General features: G+C 36.1%; 1 protein-coding gene across 1 annotated transcript; it reads left to right on the top strand.

Annotated features, from left to right (window-relative positions):
* Positions 1-51: 51 nt before the first annotated feature.
* LOC136815572 (histone-lysine N-methyltransferase SETD2-like) lies at positions 52-15,188 on the top strand. The gene is made up of 20 exons (XM_067072026.1): positions 52-76; positions 4,453-5,216; positions 5,385-5,443; positions 5,669-5,729; positions 5,867-5,921; positions 6,278-6,354; positions 6,614-6,815; positions 6,935-7,032; positions 7,410-7,507; positions 7,834-7,889; positions 9,093-9,338; positions 10,293-10,527; positions 11,055-11,215; positions 11,342-11,377; positions 11,538-11,593; positions 11,716-12,876; positions 13,038-13,122; positions 13,418-13,543; positions 14,554-14,655; positions 14,976-15,188. The coding sequence occupies exons 2-20, from the start codon at positions 4,522-4,524 to the stop codon at positions 15,117-15,119; spliced, it is 3,753 nt and encodes a 1,250-aa protein (XP_066928127.1). The 5' UTR covers positions 52-76; positions 4,453-4,521; the 3' UTR covers positions 15,120-15,188.
* Positions 15,189-16,548: the final 1,360 nt, after the last annotated feature.

The following is a 16,548-nucleotide window of genomic DNA, read 5'->3' as shown; positions in this document are numbered from 1 at the left end:
TAGCTTTGAAAAGCATCAAGCGCTAAAACGAAACAAAAAATGCAAGATGGACGCTCCAAGCGGTGGAAAAACGGCGGTAATATTTTTTAATATTTGTTTCAAAAATTGTGTTCAAGAACGTTTTGAGAATATGATCTTTATCTTCTCTCTGTTTGTGAAAAGCAAAAACATGACTTTTTTAAATTGAGCCTTTCCCATTCCATCCATTTTTTGTTGTTAATATTCTTTTGTTTTTGTGTTCGTGATCGTGTTCCCATTCCATTCTGATTCAGCTTTCACCTAGAGATAAACAGCATGTCATATACAATCCATTCAAAGATGCCTTTGCCAATTTTCAATTTGTATGAGGCAAGATTTCAGATTTTTCAAGTCAGTTATTTAAGGATTGTGAATTAGGATATCTCTCTTTCAGTCCTTCTTTCTTCTTCTATCTGCTCAGTGCAGTGCCTCAGACACAATTGGAAAATTGTCGATTTATGCAAAGGCTACGAAATTGGCAAGTACAGACAGTCTAGACTTAAACTTCTATATAAGGATTATCGTCAACTGCTCTAACTTGGGACTATCAGACAAAACATAGTACTACAATAGACCTTTTCGTCTTTCCGTCCGCCATCTTGAATTGTATACAAAAATACAGTGAAAACTAGTTTCAATCAGCAATTCCGCCCGTTCAATTTTTTCGTTCTTTCTAGTCCGTGGTAATTTTCCGGCAGTCAGGATTCGATTATTGTCAGTTAGGGTCAGGGTTGCTAGTAACGGCTTGTCACTGTGCCGCGCCGGGTACATACTCGGCGCCTTGGGCCCCGCAGGGTTGCTAGTAATGGCTCGAATTTCAGTCAGGTTTAAAAAAGGGGTACTTTTACCCATAATAATAACATTACCCCCGTCTTTTGCCAGTTCGGTATAATATGTTATGAATTGGGTGATTTTGCTGTGCGACGATAGAGCAAATGGTAAGGCGTCGGCGTTGGGTTTGGAAACCAAGGCTGCTTGCATTTGGTGGTTCGAAAGGAGGTGTGGGAGTATAGTTTCAGAATTAGCAAAATAGCTTCAAATAGTCAAATTCAGAAAAACTAAGTCCACAAATCAGAAAAAACAGAGTTAGAGATAGGAAATCAGGCTTTGTCATTTGAAAATTCCAGGCGTGTTGTCAATCGCACTCCTAAAAAGTACTTAGGCATGTGATAAGGAGTGCTATGCATAACTTTAAGTAGTAAAATCCAAATTTATGGCGTGTGATTAATCACTCTCCTCAAAGATTTTAGGTGTGTGTGGAGGTGTGCGCGTGCTATCACACGCCTCAAACGATGCAGCCTGGGAAATAGAAAAAAAGAGGAGAAGGGCGGAACTGGTGATAGAAACTAGATCTTTCCCAAAAATACAGGAACGAAAAAGCCGTGGTTGCATTTAGTTGGAAAGTATACAGCAGCAGCAGCAAAACACATGCAAGTTTACACAAAGATTAAAAAGACAACAAAGCATCTTATAAATAAATATTATAATCATTAGAACAACAAAAGATGGAATTTCTTAATCCAAAAAGAAATATTTATATATATACAGCACAAAAACAGCCTTTTAGAAATTTGTTCTTAAAGACAAATATTCTGTTTTCATGCCATTAAAAAATCTACGAAGACGGAGTACACACACCAAACTTTCAAAACACGCAATCTGAAAGCAGTAATTAAGACGTCACAATGTTTTGATTTGATCATTTTGGCGGTTCTATTCCCAGGAGTCTTCAATATAATGCCAATTATGCATATGTAAGTTTTATATTAATACTTTCTTTTTGCATATGTTTTGTATACTTTCTAAGGGAATTTCACCACTGCAATTTGTTAATCCTATCGGTTAGGCGGTGTGGGCGTTCTCTAATTCTCCAATTGGCATCCGGTCATTTTGAATGAAAACAGAAAAGTTAAAAAGGGCGTGCTATCAGTGACGATCAGTGAAAGTTGTCGTGACATGTTATGAGTGAAAGATTGATAAACTTGGTGAAGTTATCAAGACAAATTTGTTGTCAAAGAGATTTATTAACAGTAAGTGAAAATACAGGCCAAATATCAATAGTCCCATATTTCAACCAATCGTCCCAAGTTGGAGCAGTTGACCGTAGAAACTAGGCTAATCTTACCCCTTTTATCTTTCCCTTTGCAACAATAATACATGTTGACAAAAGTTGACACAGCACCACATTGACAAGTATAATAGTAATCCCTATTATGAGAAGTTTATATCAAAATCTGCACAAAAACAAAAGTGGTATCTTCTACTGATTGCTTTGTGGCGCTCCTTTGAGGACTGTTTATTTAATTTCCATCAATAAGATTACCATATTTCCCAGGCATTTTTAGTGCCTTGCCCGTTGGGCAGCTGTAAAATCTCACCTTTCATATGACACCTCTTTTATTTGTTTCAATTTGTGACCCTACAGGGGGGGTCGGTAGTAAAATCTCAGACATAATGACGTTTACTTACTACAGTGGTGGTGTGGCGAAAAATCGAAAAAAAATTTTACTACCCAGGTTAGTTAAATACTAAAATGGGTGGTATCTATGTGTTAAATGTTGAAAAAATTTTACTACCTGGGTAGTTAAAACTTGTAAAATTAGCACATTTTAGCAGATTTTAGCTATTTTTGTAATTCTTATAATTTTTTGGATGACTTTTCTAAAAAAATTTTCTGTTGGAAAGTTGTTTGCTGCAAACAAAAAATTCTCGAGATTTTTTGTCAATATAAAAAAGACTTTAATTCTAAGGGCAAAACATTAATTTTTGCACAAAGTGAAAAATGTGTCACAGAAATAATCATTTTTTAGCTTTTTTTGTAAAATCAGTCTGAAAAGAAACCAAAAAATAGGTGGTCTTTATGACAAATTGTCTTTTACTACCAGGGTAGTAAAATACCTCTTCCAAGAGTCTGGGTGGTGGTATGTAAAAATTCGTAAAAATCCTTTTACTACTCATATATGTCTGAGATTTTACTACCGACCCCCCTCTGGACCCTAAGGTGTAGGTGTATTTCTCATCAATTCTCTCTATTCTTATACTGAATTTGAAAGATCTTATATGTGGCGTTCTTTTGTAAAGTTAAAAAAACTTATTTACAGTATGCCCCACTTAAGTACCCTAGATTCATTTAACCTCGGTTTTGTTGTCTTGACACCAGATCTGTAAAATACCGTGAGATCAGGTAACTTGCATCAGTGGAGGCTAACATGCATTGCCCTTGAATGAATGACCTGGCTGGTCATTAAAATACAAAGTTAAATCAAAACAAAAATGTTAGAGTAGAGCTGCGAGCAAAGCTGCGTAGTTCATTTATTTTGAAATTTTGCTGCCTTAATTGGTCAGTCATTTGATGGCTGTGCAAGTTACCCAACTTCATGCTAGTTTAAAACAAACCTCTAATGAAATTCTTGGTATTATTCTCATCGAACAAGGTCATCTATCAAAAAAGAAGTTCAATTAACTGCAATTCTTTCAATTAAAAAAGCAGCCAAATGAGAGAAACAATTTTAGTTTTTTTTTGAGGTCGCTCGATTTTTTTAGTCAAAGCACTTGTTATACATTTTTGGAAAGCTAAGGGGTAGGGGAATCAAAATAACTTGGGTGCCAATTTTTTTTCGGACACTTTGGTGTGATTTTCGGACAAATACAAAGGTCTCAGGCAAAAATCATAGGGTGAAAAATTAATGAAAATTTTAGCTTGAGAAAACAGAGACCTGTTGTATATTTTTGGAAAGCTCTCAAAAAATTAAGATTAGACATAGTGATATATTGCGAGTATAGGTGATTTCTTTAACTCGAGATATTAATCCTTAAAAACAGCTGTTTTGTCCAGTTTTTGCGCTTTCGGAAGCTCAATATCTCGAGTTAGGTACTGAAATCACCTATACTCGCAATATATCACTAATCTTAATTTTTTGAGAGCTTTCCAAAAATATACAACAGGTCTTGTACTTGAAGAATATGGCTGCGTGCTCATTTGTGTAGGGTAAAAATCAGAAATATGAACTCGATTTTGACAAATTGTTTTTGAAAAACAACCCTCCTGAAAGATTTGACTGTATCTATTTTTTCCATGAGGCCATCACTCTGCATCACTTTCAAATAAAAAATTTCTTTACGATGAATGGGATCTTTACTAGAATGGCATAACTATCAAAAACCGGCTTTTTCCAATTTTCATGACTTATATGAATTTGTTCCTTTTTTGTTTTGATATGAACTTTTCAGGAGAGGTGGCCAATATGGTTCCCTTGCTCATGTCAAAGAGGGATGAGGCCTGGGTAATAGAATTTAAAGTTTCTAAAAGGAAAAATCCTGATTATCTTAAATGGTTCTACCTTTATTTTCAGTATCTTATGGATACACAAGCAAATAGCAGTTCCAGTTCATTGAATGATATTTTAATAGATTAACTTGTTCTTTATTTTTTAGCAAACATATAATTTCATAATTCATGGCCTCGTTCTAGAGGGGGTTTGATTGTTTCATGTATTCAAAAGAATGACTGATGCTGCTCAGACTTCAAATGAAAATGGCCCTGAAGAAGGTGTGGAAATAGAAGATGGATCTGATGCTGGCAGTGATGTCTACATGCCAGATGGTTTGGCGGTAAAATCAACAGAACTTTCTGTCGATGGCATCACAGAATCTACTGACAAACCTAGTGAAGAAAGTGTCCCTTCTACCAAAGGTGCTGAAAAGAATGTGGAAGCAAACATGTCTATTGATGAAGCTCCTTCAGAGGCAAAGCCAGCTGTTGATGAGGAAAAACAAAAAGTTGAAAACAAGATAGAGCCAAATGATTTGAATCTGAAAACAGATACAAAAGAAAATGGACCTGATGATATGGATGAATGCCCTTCCAGCCCTGAAAGCTGTCTCGAAATCCAGATGGAAGACGAATCAGCATTCCCGACTAGTAAGAAAGAGAAAACAATAAACAATCAACGTAAAGAAAGTGAAAAAGAACAAGAAGACATGGAAAGTAGTAATCTTTTTGACAATATATTTGACAAAGAGAAAGAGAAAGAGAAACAAGCTGATGAAAGTGCCTTTGTGGGTAGTGATGATGAACACAACATGTCTGACGACTTCAAGATTGGACTGAATCAAAAGAGCTTTGAAGTGGACCCATTTTGTCCAGATAAACCACCTACATTTGAAAACATAGAGCGAAATGCCTATCTTATTGACAAGTAAGCTTCATTGTTATTTCCTGATGTCAAAGCAAAAATATTTTCTCATAAAATGGACGATTTATAAGAAGTTAAAACTCTTACTCTATTTTCCAATTAAACTAAAATAATAAATCATGAATTTCTTGCAGTTGGTTTTTGATTTCTTATACGCAATTTACTTTTTAGAAAAAAATCAAGATCAAGAGAAGACCGTTACATGACTTGTGAATGTCCATTTGAGCCAGGTAAGATTGATAATCCAAAAGCCACATAGGACATTGCATAAGACATTGGACAATGTCCAACCTAAAATCCCCCTTATCCATCCCAGAAAATTGTATCTTTTAAGCTAGGGTCTAAGCAGGTGCTGGTTATCATTGTTATATACTTTCTCTTAAAAATCCTGCAATGCTGCTTAAAATACATCAGCAGCACATTATCAACTTAGGGTAATTTGTATTCTTTTTTAGATGAACCTGATTTTGTTGGATGTGACGAAGACTGTCTGAACAGACTATTGATGATTGAATGGTAAGACTAGTTAAATACTTAAAATTATTCTGTTTTGGTAATTATCTTTTAGAAATTTGAAATAATTTTGTTCATTTTGATTTATTACCATTATTTCATATGCAATCAAAATCAATTTTCCATGGTTTCTATCTTAGCAATGCGAAGGTCTGCCCAACTGGTGAATTTTGTACCAATAGAAGTTTCCAAAGGGTGAGTTTCTATTCAATGCATAACCTAGTTTCAATTTATGATATTACTCCTTCACATCTTTCCTTGATATCTTACTAATAGAATTTCAAGGGACAGTTGAAGGTACACTAACTGAAAATGATTTGCTACTGTCAAAGATATCACATGGTTGATGTTTGATTTCAAACTCGACATTTCATTTGTTTGTCATTTTACAAAATGTCTCTTGTTGTATTCAAACCGTTTTGTATAACTCCTCTTGTTGTTTTTTTGCTGTCATTTTTTTTATCATAATTTTCCAAGCCTGCTGAAACTTGAAAGAAAAGTTTGTTTAAAACTCACGGAATTAAAAATTGAATATGAATATTTTTCCATAGGGTTGCTATTTAGATCTTGAAGTTTTTAAAGCAGGACGGAAAGGCTGGGGACTGAGGACAAATGAAGAAATCAGAAAGTAAGTTATCAGAATAATTTAATTTCAAACCATTAAAGTTAATTTCATGCCTACATTAGCCAATGATCACTAGCTGGCTTCTACAATTCTGTCCTTAGAGATTCTAAATATTGAATATTTAGCAAAATAGTTTGATGATTTTACTTTACACATGAAAAAAATTTTTTGTGTCTCTGCCAATTTCCTGTTGATGGCTGATCCGTAATATTTTTAACCTTAAATTTTTCTTGGAAAAATAATTCTGTTTGATTTTTTTCAGAGGAGCTTTCATTATGGAGTATTGTGGTGAAGTGGTGGATAATCATGAATTTCAAAAGCGAACTCAAATTTATCACAATGATGGAATAAGCCATTTCTACTTTATGACTCTAAAGCAAAACGAGATTATTGATGCAACACGCAAAGGCTCCAAGTCAAGATTCATCAATCACAGTTGCGATCCTAACTGTGAAACACAAAAGGTAACAACATGTATTTAAACACTTAGCTTATTTCATGATTTATTGCTTTTTTTCATTCTTGACTGAAAGTGGTGATGCAAAGTGACTTAACAATAACATTGAATTTCATTATGTTTCAGTGGACAGTGAATGGCTTTCTGCGTGTTGGCTTCTTTGCAGTGCATCACATTTACCCTGGAGAAGAACTCAGCTTTGACTATCAATTTCAAAGATATGGGTATAGTTTTTTTTACACTATCATGTCTATAATCTAAATACATCTACCTTCATGTCTATCCCCACAGTGGGGTCATATTTTGTGTGTTATTTGATTGTTATACTACCAAATACTGTATGGTGAACTCAAACCGAACAGTCTTGTTAAGGGCATATTGAATTTTCGGCCAATTTGGCAATTCTGTTTTTTTTTTGTTTGTTTTTTTTTGGGGGGGGGGAAGGGTACTTTGCTGACTCACACTTACCATGACAAAATTTTCACTTTTTAAGTCAATTTTATTGCAGTTTTTGGTCAAGGTATCCGTCTGTCTAATGCCTCAACTGTGTATCTTCTGGTCAATGGAAGATTGATAAGACAGTTTCAATTCTACTTTTTAGCGAGGAACCTCAAGAATGTTTTTGTGGTTCAGACAATTGTCGTGGTGTCATTGGAACTGAACAAGCATCCTCTATTCCAACATACTTTGAGAAAATTAGTAAGTTAAAACTATGACCTTAGGCTACTGTATGCCATGGTTATTTTTAAAATCGAACAAGTTAGAAATAAATGTTAAAAGACTAGTATGACAAACCTTGCCAAATTTTCAAAAGGTTAGCTTTGGTTACACTTTTGATCCGGTTGGTTTTTCAAGGACCCATTCATTATCAAATTATAAAGACAGTTGAATGACCTAACTATTTTTCCCAAAGTCTAGCTTTGGTTACTCCTTTGATCTGATGGTTTTTCAAGAACCTTTTCATTATTAAACTATAAAGACTGTTGAATGACATAACTAGGCTTTCTTCTTCCCTTTCATTTCAGTGGCAGACTCACCATCACGTTCAGATAAGAAGAAAAAGAAATTTCAAAAATCTGCTGTAAATTTATTTGTTTAATTGTCCAAGTTTTGTTCAGATAATAATTAATCTTGCGGCTTTTTATAAAAATGCTAATATTTTTGAATTAATTAATAAATGAATGTTTGGATGATGAATTAAAGTTACGTAGAATTTTGAATTACTTTTTCACTGAAGATTTTCCCGAAGGTACCATGAAACTCTTGGGTATGAAACAAGAACTTAGTCAACTCTTATATATAACTGCTCTATTAATTTATCGTCCACTCTACAAGCAGAAGATAAAAACCTTCCAAGTCAGAATTCTCAACTTCAGTTGAGCTACAATCTGACAATGTCTGTGTGTCTGTGTGTCTGTGTGTGTGTCTGTCTGTCACAAAAACTTTAGGGCAGCCTGGAGACTTCAAAAATGCTTGGATTTGGCTGAAATTTGGCACACTTGTTCCTTGGGTGAATATCTGGGGGTGTTTTTTTCATTTTTTGAAAATTTTGATTTTTGGGGCCTGGGGACGAGTTTTTCGCCAAAACGAGGCTAAAACTTTGGGGCAGGCTGGAGACTTCAAAAATGGTCCGATTGGACTGAAATTTGGCACACTTGTTCCTTGGGTGAATATCTGGGTTTTTTTTTTCATTTTTCAAAATTTTTGATTTTTAGGGCCTGAGGACGAGTTTTCGCCAAAACAAGGCTAAAACTTTGGGGCAGCCTGGAGACTTCAAAAATTGTTCGATTTGACTGAAATTTTGCACACTTGTTCCTTGGGTGAATATCTGGGGGTGTTTTTTTCATTTTTCAAAAATTTTGATTTTTGGGGCCTGGGGACGAGTTTTTCGCCAAAACGAGGCTAAAATTTTGGGGAAGCCTGGAGACTTCAAAAATTGTTCGATCTGGCTGAAATTTTGCACACTTGTTCCTTGGGTGAATATCTGGGGGTACTTTTTGCATTTTTCAAAAATTTAGATTTTTGGGGCCTGGGGACGAGTTTTTTGCCAAAATGAGGCTAAAGCTTTGAAGCAGCCTACAGCCCTCCAAAATGGTCGGATTTGGTTGAAATTTGGCACACTTGTTCATTGGGTAAATATCTGGGGGTCTACAATTGGGCCAATGAATAATTTGAAGCCACTGAAGTTGAGCCCAGTGCGTTGCGCACGTTCGACTATTGTGAAATACAAGTCAAAATATCATTAAAGTGTCACTTTACTTATACCATTAATATTGAATTTCAGCTAGCAGAGGAACTAAACGACATATTTGGCCATACTTGGGAATTGGAAGATCGTAAACAAACGTTGGAACTGTTGAGGCTTATGGTGAAAGTGGAGTCAACTAAAGAACGGATTGTTTTGATGAAGATTCTACAAGTGACCACAGATACTGATGTTCTAAATAATTTCATACGGTACAAAGGATTGACTCTATTATGGAGCTGGATGGTCGACGCACCGGAAACCAAATCCAAGTACAGAATTGAGGTATTTATTCATGGTCGCTTAATTTTTTTCGAATCTGGTGAATTTAAAGTTTGAAACATTTTTGTGGTGCACCCGTGGTATACTAATTTTTCTATATCATTTGCCTTCACATCTTTCCTTGATTTCTGAACCCAATAGAATTTCGAGGGACAGTTGAAGGTATATTAAATGATAGCATGAAATTAACACTGGAATGAATTTTCATTGATATTTTATGGGTTCAAACAATGGCAAATTAATCTGTATACACAAGTTTGGATAGCTGAGTCGTTTTTGGAAGGAGACTGAGCCATTTGTTGAACTGTCTAGTCGAGAAATCCTAGCTAAAACTTGGAGTGGAAACTGAGATCCGGACTGTCATTTCAGAACTCTTTTATGTTTTTGTTAAGTGTACATCGGTCTTTTTCTCATGGGCTGTGTAATTTGCCTTCACATCTTTCCTTGATTTCTGAACCCAATAGAATTTAGAGGGACAGTTGAAATGATACCATGAAATCGACACTGGAATAAATTTCCCATGTGATTTTATGACTTCAAACAATAGGCGATCTTTGCCATTTTTGGTTGAATTGATATATGAGAAATTTAAACTCAGTTTCATCGCTAAAGTCGAGGTTTAGTTTAGAAATGTTTGGGTATTTGTAAATATTTGAATTGTATCTTTTTCTCACTGTCCATCTAATTTGCCTTCACATCTTTCCTTGATTTCTGAACCCAATAGAATTTCGAGGGACAGTTGAAGGTATATCAAATGATACCGTTAAATTATTAAAAGACTTATTTTACTTCCTTTGATAGTTCATGAATCAAATATAAGATCATTTTAGAGGTCTCTAAATGAAGTGTTGAAAGCTGTTTCAGCAGCACTTTCATCACCATATTTTGACCTGTTTTTATAAGAACTGATAAGAAGTTTATGGAAAGTTATTTTTTCGTTTATCAACTTTTATTTAGATATTGAAGACGCTCAAACACATTCCCATCCCGAACAAGAACGAATTGGATGACAGTAAACTAGAAGCTATAGTTCAGAAATGGTCCACGGCAACAACTACTAATTCCACAGATTCAAAGAACAGTACAGATGACAACAATTCCAACGTAGGGTCTGGTAGTGATAATGAAGGGAAGAATGATGATGGCGGCAATAGCAGTCAAGATGAATCCTCCAAAGAAGACGGAAGTAAAGGTTCGTTCTCATCGATGCTTTTTTAAATAAAATCCTAAAGGCCGGTCTCCACTTGCGCGGGCTGCGATCGCTCTTCTTCGAGCAAAGCTTCCACGCTATTGGTCAAAAGAAAAATGAAGCAACTCCATTGGTGCGATATGACGTAACGATCGCGCGCTTGAAGAAAAAGTTGAAATACATTCAACTTTTTTTCCAAGCGCGCGCTGCGTTTTTATGACGTAATCTTTTCCCCAAGCAAAAATGATTGAAGCCAAAGTTGCGATCGCAGCGCGCGCAAGTGGAGACCGGCCTTAAGGGTGTATCCCTATAACAACTTAATGTATTTGTCTTTGATTTGTCTTTGGTGGCAAAGACTCAAACATCAGGTTTTGTTGCCCTTCGCGTTAATAAAGTTTGGCATTTTACCTATCCACAATAAAATACTTGAAGCTATTCAAGTGTAATGCGGTCCCCGATAAAGCCGATAGTGTTAAAATTTTACACTACGAGTAACCTGCAACTAAAAATAACTGCTTTCATATAACCAGACGACAGTCAAGAAGATGATACAAGTCAAGATGAGCGAAAAATGAAAAAGAAGAAAAAGAAGAAGGATGAAAAGGACGCGAACGGTGACAAACACTCGAAACGTTCAGAAAAAATAGTCTCTCTGTCAAATTCACTCATTCAAGAATGGAGCGGGTTGAAGGTGCGTTAAATTTTCTCATTTCTTTTGACGCTGCTGGTCATGTTTGTGCGAGTGTTTATCTGATCTTCGTCACAAGACTTAATGAAAGAATTCCACTTACTATCATATTCTCTCTTTATTCTTCAGGAAGTTTTCAAGATTCCAAAGAAATCTCAGACTCCAGTAAGTTGATTTCACATAATTTCAGAAACTTGAGTTTCAGTCTCGTTTCCCTGGTAAAAGGTAAATATTTATCTAGCCCCTTTCAGACTCCTGTTATCTAGTCTATTTGAAACTTTTTTCTGTCAGTATTTCATAATTTTGCTTTTGACGTTATTTGTAGGATCGGCGACCAAGACCTGACACCGACGGATCGCAATCGCCTTCTGACGAGAAAAAGTAAGATCATTTGTTTTGATTTTCATCTTCAATTTTGTTGAAGTTTCTTTGTTTTTCTATTTTTCTATTTTTTTTTGCACGTAAAACATTGACTTGATGTAAGCACTATTTTGCAATTTTAGTCCGAAGAAAGCACCGAACACGCCAGTAAATCGAATCTCGTCATCAGAGAAACAGCAATTTTCTTCACCCCCTTCCAACACTCGTTTCAGTTTGTTCTCCTCGCAAACTGACGACAATTCTGACACCGACGATCGTCGTGACGAAAAGCCTCCGAGTCCGAAACTTCCAGACCGTCGCCGAGAATGGAGGAAATCGCCAGAACCACAAGATTCGTCATCAAATCGCAACAACGATCGTTCTCATGATGATCGTGACAAATCGTACGATAGCGATTCTCGGAGTAGCGACAACAAACGAGGGAATTCTCGTTGGGAACGAGATCGAAAAAATAGTTACGATCGTGACCGAGATCGGGACCGAGACAGGGATAGAGATCGTGATCGGAACCGATGGAACAACGACACCGACCGATGGGGTCGTACTCGGAACTACTCGAACGGAAATAATTGGAGTGATCGGAACACTTCATGGAACGATCGTAATAATCGGAACTCTAAATACAATCAAAATAATCGTGACAATAATAATCGAACAGATAATAATAGGACAGAAAACACTTGGAATAATAATACCTCTAACACCACGGCTGGTATCGCGCATTGGGGTGCTCCTTCTCCTCAACCGCCCGTTAGTATGGGTCTACCCCAACCTTTCCTTAACCAAAGGGTACCACCACATGGTGCTCCGGTAGTAGTCACTCCTACACCGACATTCAACCCGATGATGACTCCTAACCAACCTTCCAGCATGATGTCGATAATGAGCGGAGCCACTGGGTTAGTTCCTCCTATACCTCCACCTGGAATGGTGATGCCCGGACAAAACCCACCCATGTCTGCGGCTAACCAACATTTCAATCCTTCGATGCCAACAACAAACCCGCCCATCCAACCTTCATATAACCCTTCCGCACCGGCGGATGTTAACACTCTCAACGTAGTCAATCAATTACTTCTATTAAACGCCGAACGGTTGAAACAAGCGTCTGGAGGTGGTGGTTCACATTCTAGTACACCGGACACAACAGCACGGAACTCAACACCCGGTTCACCACGAAATTCGAGTCCAACTCGTTCTAAACCTTTACAAACATTACCACCAAACTGGAAAACTGCTACTGACGCTGATGGTAGAGTGTATTATTATCATACTGTTACCAGGTAGGGATTTTATTCTCATAAAAATCACAGTTTAAAAGCTATAGGAATGTTTCATCTGTATTTTGATTGCGTTTGTTCTATAACATGTCGACGCAGATTTTTTGGTTTCTTTCTAGTCTTGATCAACTGGCCGCTACTTAACTTGTTTTTCTCATTTTCAGGGAGACATCTTGGGATCCACCGCCTGCACTGAAAAAGATTGATGATAAACCTCCTTCGCCCAAACGTCAAAAAAAGATCAGTCGGGTAAGAAGATATTAACTCAATATATTATTTTTCGAAACTTCGATCTGAGATTAATTTCATCCTTTTTAGTTGAGAGTGGTTTTCGAAAGCCCACAAACTCAGACTTTGTTACCACTTACTTGCCTTTTGACATTAACGAGATTGGTGAATGAAAGCGGTTTGTTTAAGCCCCTTTCGTTACAAATCCGTACCATTACCAGTGATTAACCTTTAAGTGATAACGCATGTATAGCGAAGCACTTCGACATTAGTCTGGTAAATAACGACTGATCTATCCTTTTCTTCTTCAATGTAGGACTCGCCACGTATAGCGGCAGCGGACACCACGCACAAGAGTGGACCACGCACTCCTCCTTCCATTTCTCACTCTTCTTCTAAAGATGCTGAACTTCAAAAGATACGTGATGCCTTCAAAACTAAGGTATATTCTTTGAAATATTTTAATCTTTAATTTTTTGACAGGAGCAAGTAAAAAGAAATGAACTTTATTAAGAGTATATGATTTGTTGCTGTTTAAATTTGAAGGGACACTTGAAGGGAATCACTATTGACCATAGCGTCATCCTGGGTTTAGGTCCCAGGCAAAAATTAGGTCCCCTTTGAGTTTTAAGTCCTCCCAAAGATTTATGATTTTTTTTGTTAGCCCCCAGGACCTTTGAACCTTAGACACTTTCAAAAAATTGATCCAGTAAAAAACGGGTGTCTAATGTAAACTGCGTTCAGTTCTAAGTTTAAGATAAAATATTTTGGACACTTTCTTTAAAAAATATTGTGCCGCAGGCGAAAATTTTTCAGATTCACGAGCTTCAATTTGAGTAATCCAATTGAGTAAGCCAATTATTAAGCTGAATTTTTTTAGCCCCCACGTTAACTGATTATATTTTAGCTCCCCCCAAGTACATAGGTCCCCCCAAAAAAGTGGTGTACTTCCAGCCCCCTCCTTTTTTGGGAAAAATTTAGGGTGTAACCCCCCCCCCAACCAGCAGGGGGGGCTGACGCTATGTTGACTCTAATACAATATCAAGTAAAGATATTAATCTGTTTTCGTGAATTCTACGTAACCTATCATTGTGCGGGGCTAGTACACACCGTTCAGTTTAAAGCCACGATGGGGCTAGAGAGGAATTTCCACTTATTTCCCATCCAAAACGCGTGGCCCGCGTGATTTTCACACAATCTTCAGGTTTAAATCTATCGCTGGGTTTCGAAAGATGTACCGCGTGAAAACAAAGAAAGCGCTAGGTTCAATCAGCTCTAGCTTTTAGCTTCAAACTGAATGGTACACGCGACCTCTAGATAAGGAGTTTAGAGTCCTAATAACAGGACACAATTTTCTTGCTTTACACATGGTTACACAATATTTATGTCCTGATGGACCTTGTTTGTAAATAAATATGAAAGTCTTTTGAATTGAATTTTTTTTTCTTCTAGATATCGTCAGTGGTGGTGAACTGTCTGAATAGTTATCAAAAGGTCGATTGCAAGCAAGGTCGAATCAAGAACATCGATGATTTTAAATTTCTCGCTCGAAAGGTAGGTCTAGGTTTATTTTTTAGAGGCATTTCGTTGTTACTTCTGTGACATAATGTAGAAAACTCCCCGTCAAAAGGATGAAAATTCTATCAGAAAATCCTCGAGCTTCCAATAAAAGTCCAGCCTCATCAGAATCGAGCCATCTATGATATCAAGAAACATTAGCTTCGATGCTTGTTCGAAATCAAACTCGATCATCACACCATTGCTTTTGAGACAATTTATTCAAGTAATGACCTTTCTCGATGAGGAGATTCGAGTACTTTGAGGGTAAAAAATTACACAGAGGCTTAATAATCTTGTTTCACTTTTCTTTTCAGCTGACACACGGTTTGATCATGAAAGAACGTCAGAGGGTTGGTAACGAGGAACAACTCACGTGCAACGATTCCGTCAAAGTGAAAGTCAAAGAATACATACGAAATTACATGAAGAAATTCGGTCCAGTCTACATACGCTCGTAAGAGTGTATAACTACTCTCTTTTCTCATCTGTGCTTACTAACTTGGTTCTATAGAATAATTTTTCGCTCATTTTTAAAAAATTGATTTATTATTGTTGTTTGTTTGTTTGTTTTAAACGTTTGTTGTTTTGAATCTGTCATTTTAGAAGAATCATCTTTTCTTTCTCACTAACTGTTGTTACTTTATGTGGAGCTCTCTCATTGGTTTGTTTAAAATAAGGCTGTATCAAATAAGGCTGGGGTTAAATAATTTTGAGTTTTAATAATATTTCTATTATCTCGCACAAAGAACTTATATTTGAATTTTCTATTCTCTTCTAGAAAAGTCCCTTTTTAGGTATTAGTAAACACAAAGGTTGTATATATTATTTTTTTGGACTAATTTATAACAAAAAATGTCTCTACTAATTCTCCCTATCAAGAACACTGTGATACTTTGTAGTGCCCAACCCTCCCTGCCTCGTGTCTTGGTGAAAGTCACTTTATAATTATTTGTACAGTTTTACTTATTTAGTTTGTTTTGTAGAGTGTGCTTTCACTGTCCCGCTTCATTGCTCACTTCATCGTAGGAAACGCATGTATATTTAGATTTTCGTCTAGTTATATCAAATACATCTCCCATCTCCTTTATCATCAGTCAGTCATATGTTTTACAAAATTTAGGAATTTTTACTTGTCTATATATTATTATTTCTCATATAAATCATATTAAGGCTGTTTTTTTTCGATTTATACGAAAATAAATATATTATATTATACGGAAAATAAAAACTTTCTGGTCCTGTTTTTTGACGTTCACTGGTGCGCTCTGCTGATTGGAAGCGTATTTACAAAGGAGAACTTTTAGTTTATCAGATGGTGTAGGACTTCCATCTTTTCTGAGCTATATTTTTTGAAAGTTTTAATTTGCACTCTCTCGTTTCAGCTAGAAAATATTCAATAAAATATATAGAAGGAATATCTGGGAATATTGAAATCATTAGATTGGAAAGTAATTGTTGTTAATTGTGAACGGAAGAAACAAGACAACATGATTATGGACACTGGCCAAGAAATTAATGTTAAAGCATGGATCCACTGGAAAATGTTTGTAACGAGCTTGTTATGGCGGAGGAAAAGTAAGAATAATTTCTTTCTAACTTATTCGACATCATACACGTTTTTTATAAGAACATCCAAAATTTTTGAAGCCTTTGGATGTTCTTAACTTTTTGAGTTTTAAGCCTCAAAAGGTTTTTAACATATTTTTATTTACACCATTTTATGAATATTTTTGTCCATTTTTCTTTAAAATCTGGTGTTTTAGAGTATGCAAAGCCTTAAAATGTTCTTAACTTGTTCTTAGTATTTTGGCCATCGAAACCTTATTTTCTTATAGGTATAGTTTGTTCTTATATAAAAAAACGTGTATAAAATAGATCTGATTATAC

Source organism: Clytia hemisphaerica, unplaced genomic scaffold (assembly GCF_902728285.1).
Source record: "Clytia hemisphaerica strain Z4C2 unplaced genomic scaffold, Clytia hemisphaerica genome assembly, whole genome shotgun sequence".
NCBI classification, from domain to species: Eukaryota; Metazoa; Cnidaria; class Hydrozoa; order Leptothecata; family Clytiidae; genus Clytia; species Clytia hemisphaerica.
Note: the sequence above shows the minus strand (reverse complement) of the source record. Positions and strands in the feature narration are given on the sequence as shown.